Source organism: Camellia sinensis, chromosome 6, assembly GCF_055761805.1.
Source record: "Camellia sinensis isolate YWXY chromosome 6, ASM5576180v1, whole genome shotgun sequence".
NCBI lineage: Eukaryota > Viridiplantae > Streptophyta > Magnoliopsida > Ericales > Theaceae > Camellia > Camellia sinensis.
In genome coordinates, this window is record NC_138966.1 from 201,888,007 (window position 1) to 201,894,309 (window position 6,303).

General features: G+C 38.3%; 1 protein-coding gene across 1 annotated transcript; it reads right to left on the reverse strand.

The window, feature by feature from the left end:
* Positions 1-3,231: 3,231 nt before the first annotated feature.
* Positions 3,232-6,062, reverse strand: LOC145794002 (uncharacterized). The gene is made up of 4 exons (XM_082876921.1): positions 5,275-6,062; positions 4,064-5,138; positions 3,736-3,967; positions 3,232-3,629 (listed from the first exon to the last, which is right to left on the reverse strand). Exons 1-4 carry the CDS (start codon positions 6,060-6,062, stop codon positions 3,232-3,234), a joined length of 2,493 nt encoding a protein of 830 aa, XP_082733047.1.
* Between the last annotated feature and the right edge of the window lie 241 nt (positions 6,063-6,303).

Genomic DNA, 6,303 nt, shown 5'->3' on the forward strand with positions numbered 1-6,303 from the left:
AGTTTGTTAAGCTATTGAGCTGAGTATAGCAGGATACTCAAGTAGAGTCACCTATGTGAGTGTGAAGTGGGGCCGCTTCTAGAAGAATTGGGCAGGCCAAGATTCTTTGAAACCACTCGCTGAACCAGGCTAGTGTCCAGGGCCACACAGGGCACACCAGTGAGAATAGAATGGTGGTAGGAGTAATTCCCGTGTGAGATCTATTGTCTCAGTTTACATAAACGGCAGAGCAGTTCAAGATGTCATATTCACTGATCAGCCAGTAAACTCGATAGGTTTTCACTGGGAGAGGTTCAAAGCCAAAAGCTACCTTCTCTGATGTCGGGGTTAGTCCATTGTACTCTCTCTCCGAGTCATTATTGTTGAATGGTGTTCGTTTATTGCGTCATTCGGTCAATTTTTATTCATGTGGGGGATTGTTGAAAAAATGATTTTTAGGGACTTTAATTTAATATTAAAGTGTGGTGACTTTAATTAAAGATTAAAGTGGGTCCCAACCATCTATTGTGTTGGGTCCAAGTGGGTTTAAATACTTTGCATTGAGATCTTTACACCACAGATAGAATGGCCAAAAACCATTGAGATTTGAATGAGAAATTACCTCATGAAGTTAGCTTCATGGAAAAAAGGTAATGAAGTTTGTAACTCCTACATTAATGGGGTTTGTAACTCCTGCAATAATGGGGTTTGTAACTCCTGCCTTTATTGCAGAGATTAATGGTGCATTATGAACAGCCGTAAAGGCTGGAGGCTTTTCCCCTCTCCCCTATACATATATAAATTGAGACCCTCCTGTCAAGTCTCAAACACATAAATTTTTACTTCCATTTTCACAAGTCAGTTTGCCTGAAAGTTCCTACAGTGAGAGAGTGCTGCCACTGTTTTGTTCGCTAAGCTAGACAGAGAGTGCTTCTGCCGTAGCTGGTTTTGACCGTCGTATCCTGGGAGACAGACGCCGGGATTCCTCAAGCACTCGACCAGTGAGGCGGCGAAATCTGTTTTAAGGAAACTGCTTCCGTGCAGGCTTCGGTTTCGTCTCTTTACCCTTTTATTATTTTGTGTATTTCTGTTGAAATTTAGTTGTAATTATTAGCATGTGTTCTTAGTATATATATAATTTGATTTCTTCATAAATCTATTTATTTAATTTCAAAATTTGAACAACATGCCTTGTATGCTAACTTTATGGCTTGACGCCTGGGCCATGTTTGGCCACATTCCACTTCATTACAAGGTGAATTGACAGGAAAACTGCAACTGCCACGTCTGTCTCTTTGACTATTTCCTTTCTGTCACTTGCTTTGTATTCTAGGCATCATATTCATTCGCTTTTCACTTGTAAACTTGTGGAAACTCGTGGTCTTTAAACCTAGCATCCGCTGGACCAATTCTCTGCATTTGTTACATACAATTGATAGAGAATATACAATTTTTAGTGTCAACAATGCCTCCCTCATTCAAGACAAAAAGGAGTTTTTGCCTTGAATGATTATTTAAAAGAAATAAAGTTGGACATTTAAATATTTGGGTTGTTTATCTATAATTTGTAATAAGGCCCAAATGCTAAAAATTAGTCCAACATAATTTCCCAGAACTTTGAGTAAGCCCAACTGATCATACTATCAAACAAAACCCAAACTTAAAAAGGCCCACTACAAGCTATTTGAATGCCAGAATTCAAATCACCATTTCATTATTCTCTATCTCTCTCTGCTATTTGCTTCTTTAACCCTCTGACTTCGAAAAACCCTTCTGCTCACACTCTCTAATGGCGCCCATACGAGGTCAGGTCAAAGGAAAGAAACAAACTGAGTCACCACCTGTACAACGCTTTCCAATGAATTTTCAGCGGCTACTGCGTCAAAACATCTTTAACAGTCGCATTATCCCACGCCATAGCAACTCTGCAGAAGGAGAACTGGGCCCTACTTTCAATGTAATCATTCCTGATGAGCTCACCCAGTATTATCCTATTGCAGACACTGAAACATTAGTCTTCAACAAAGCAAAGCTATCATGGAACCATTGGGATTCCAGCCCTAATCCTCTACGCACATGGCAAAGACCTAATCCAGACTGGAAACGATGGGTCCAACGAATGATGATATACGACATTGATCTCTGGAGAGCTTTAGGTATTTACGATGCCAACAGGTTATCAACTTTCTCTCTAAATATGGACAAATGGGCCATTAGTGCTGTTACATGTTTTTGGTCTTCATCATGTAATTCCCTCATTCTAAAATGTGGTATGATGTCACCTACTATTCTTGATGTTGTCCATTTGACTGGGCATAATATGGTGAAGAGTTTAATATCTGAATGTCGTATTCTTCGGCAAACTCTTTAATCTTATCCTCATTGAACACTGTACCTTGATCGACAGTGATAGATTGGGGTAAACCAAACCTGTGTATCAAATTCTTTTTTAAGAATTTAATAACTTGGACGTGTGTCACCACTTTTAAAGGTATTGCCTCTACCCATTTAGTAAAATAGTCAGTGGCTACCAATAAGTAAGAATGTGCTTTAGAAGATGATGGGAAAATTTGCCCAATTAAATCCATTGCCCATCCTTTAAAAGGCTAAGGTTTAACCACTGAATGCAGGCTGGTAGCTGGTACCCTTTGAATATTGCCATGCTTCTGGCAACTTTGATATCCTTTTGCATACATTATGCAATCTTTTCTAATAGATGGCCAAAAATATCCATACCTGTTAATTAGCCATCTCATTTTATCACCAGCTTGATGGGCCCCACAAATTCCTTCATGTGCTTCAGCCATCACTTTCATTTGATATAATTTACCAATACAAAGCAGAGTCAAACCATCATGAGCCTTCCTAAACAAATCATCTCTCATGACAACATAGTTTAAGGCTTGAAACCTCACCTGCCTACTGCTTTTTTCATTGGGATTCAATAGGTACTTTATTAAAGGGAATCTCCAATCTTCTTCTGTCACATCCAAAGTGAGAATAGGTAGGAAATTCCTACACCTATTTTTAAGTGCAGAAAAGTTTCTTTTCTGAATTCAAATCACCCTTTCCTGAGCCCCTATAGGTATTTTTAGTTCAAAAGCTACTTGAGCCATCTCATTAGCCTCTTTATTCTCCAGTCTAAACCTATGTGTGAATGTGATATGGCCAAAGAAACTAGTTAACCATTTGACCTCAGTTAGATAGTCTTCCATAACACCACTAACACATTTGAACTCTCCTAAAACTTGTTTAATGACTAACTGGGGAATCTCCAAAAACCTGGAGGCTTCTAATCCTGAATTCTATGGCCAATTCTAAGCCAATTATCAAGGCTTTATATTCAGCTTGATTACAAGACTGTACATGTTGTGCTTCCAACTGATATGCAAACTGATACATTTGCTTATTTGGTGCAATCAACACAATACCTACTCCAACTCCTTCATCTATTTTTGAACCATCAAACATCAATTTCCACGGTTTACTTTCCACCAAATTGACCTCATATAGGTCTAAATCGATAGAAGTGCCAGGGTGTTCCATCAAGAAATCAGCCAAAGCTTGCCCCTTGACTGCTTTTTGTGGCACATATTTGAGACAATACTCAATTAATGCTAAGATCCATTTACCCTGTCTCCCTCTTAAAACTGGTTTAGACAACATATTTAATAACATCTGTTTGTGCTATCACAAACACTTCTGTTGGCAGCAAATAATGCCTTAATTTAATGGCTGCAAAATAAAGTGCCAAACACAATTTCTCAACAGAATTATATCTAGTTTCAGTATCATTTAACCTTCTACTTAGGTAGTAAATAGCTTGTTCATGACCCATATCATTTTCTTGAGCCAATAAACAACCAATCGATAAGTCAGAAGCTGATATATACAATTTCAAAGGCTTTCCTGTCACTGGTGGCATAAGCACTGGAGGTTTTGTCAAGTATTTTTTGAGCAAGTCAAAAGCTTCTTGATGGCACACTTCCTATTTAAACTCATGGTCTGACTTAATTTTCATTAAAGGAGAGAATGCTAAAGTTTTCTTGTCCAAATTAGCTATGAATCTCCTCAAAAAATTTACTTTTCCAAGAAAACTTTGCAACTCTTTCTTGTTGGCTGGAGGTCTTGCCCCCAAAATGGCTTTGGCTTTGGCTTTATTAGCATCTACTTCTATTCCTTTGTGATGTACTAAAAAGCCTAAAAAATTTCCAACAGATACACCAAATGCACACTTTAAAGGGTTCATTTTGAGTGTGTATGTCCTCATTCTTTGAAATGTCTGCTGCAAATGTTCTAGATGCTCATCAAAACTGTTAGATTTGATGGCTACATCATCTATATAAACTTCTAAATATTTTCCAATCAAATCATGGAAAATGAAGTTCATTGCCCTTTGATAAGTTGCTCCTACATTCTTTAATCCAAAAGGCATGACTATCCATTCAAATGTCCCTAAAGCACCAGGACATCTAAATGTTGTCTTATGTGTATCCTCTGGGTTAATAAAGATCTGATTATACCCAGCATGTCCATCTATAAAGGACAAAGCCTTGCTCTTGGCTGCCGAATCAACTAACAGATCAGGCACTGGCATAGGATATTCATCTTTAGAAGTTTCTAGATTCAAATTTCTAAAATCTATATACACTCTTAACTTACCATTTTTCTTCATTACAGGAACAATATTAGACAGCCATTTAACATACCTGGCTGTTCTAATAAAACCTGTATTGAGCAACCTTTCGATCTCTTCCTTGACCAATAAGGTGACTTCATTAGTCATCTTTCTTAGGGGTTGTTTATGAGGAATAATATTTCCTTTAATTGGGAGTCTATGCTCCACCAATGTTCTATCTAGTCCAAGCATTTCTTCATACGTCCATGCAAAGCAATCCACATACTCTGAAAGCAAACTAACTAGTTTGCTCTTACATTCATTAGATAAATTAGCATTTACATAAATGGGCCTTGTACAGGCCTTATTTCCTAAGTTATATTCCTCTAACGGGTCCTGCACATCTTTCTTGAGATCATCAAGTTTGGCAGAAGCTGCCTTCAGATGTTCGAGTTGCACCTCTTTATAACTCAGAGGGCTACTGTCGATTACACATTCAGCCCAAGAACAATTAGGCAAACACTTAGGGCTAAACTTACTTCTAAAAAGAAATTAAAAAGTCTAGAAAAAATAGATCTAATTACATCAGCTGTCTCATCCAGCTTGTCTTCTTCTGCTACTTGCACTTGTATTACTCATCGTCTTCAGCAATTTCCTCTATCACAGGCCTCTTCTACTTCTGCATCAGGCTTGGTTTGGCCAATTCCTGGCCTATCTGCTTAAAACCTTCCTCAATGAAGGCCTTGAACCTTTTAGTTGTTAAGCCTTTTCCTTGCGATTTGACTTCTTCTTTATCAATCACTACTGGGCCCAAATTCTCATCATACAGCACCGCCTCTATGTTGTTGACATCAGCAACAAAAGGATTTGCATCAGCCCAGAAGATTTCTATTTCTTTTTTATTCTGACCACCACTAGTTAGAAAAATTAATGCTTGGTGTAGAGATGAAGGCACACACCCATTAAGGTGAATCCAATCCCTACCTAGAAGCACATTGTAATTAGAAGTGGAGTCTATTACAAAGAAAGTTGTTCCCATTAATCTGGAACCAACTTGAAGCTGTAAAGCTACTACTCCACTAGCCTCAGATGATCCACCAGAAAAATTACTTATATTTACCTCAGCAGGAAGTAAGTCATCAACAGACTTACCAATAGCCTTCAGTGTCCTAGATGGGAGAATGTTGACAATAGCTCCATTGTCTACCAACACCTTTTCCACTGGTACCCCATCCAAAAAAGCTTTAACATCCAGAGGCCTCAGATGCTTAATAAGCTTATCTTCTGGTTTTTGAAGTACAACTTTCTCTCCATCGACAGACTTAATGACCTCAATTGATCTCAATGGCTTGGCATGTGTCTCAACTATTGCTATCTGAACAGCTGGTTCTGTCAAATCTTCAACATCACCTGCCAAGTTATCTGGCTGGTTTGGTTTGGCCTGAAACCTTTGTGGGATGGCCATAATCATATTGTACTCCTTAGAAGGGGGCAAAGAACCAAAAATGAATGGCAGCCAACTTTTCTCCAAAGTCACCACCAGAATTGTCTGATTTCACTTCATCTTCTTCAACCCTTTCATTAACATTCTTGTTATCAATGGCCATCTCCCGATCTTGATCATCTTTCATTACCACATCTTTTTTGTTACTGTTATCTTCTTCATCAAACATCAGATCTTTTTCTACTGTTTCAGCTTTTGCCTT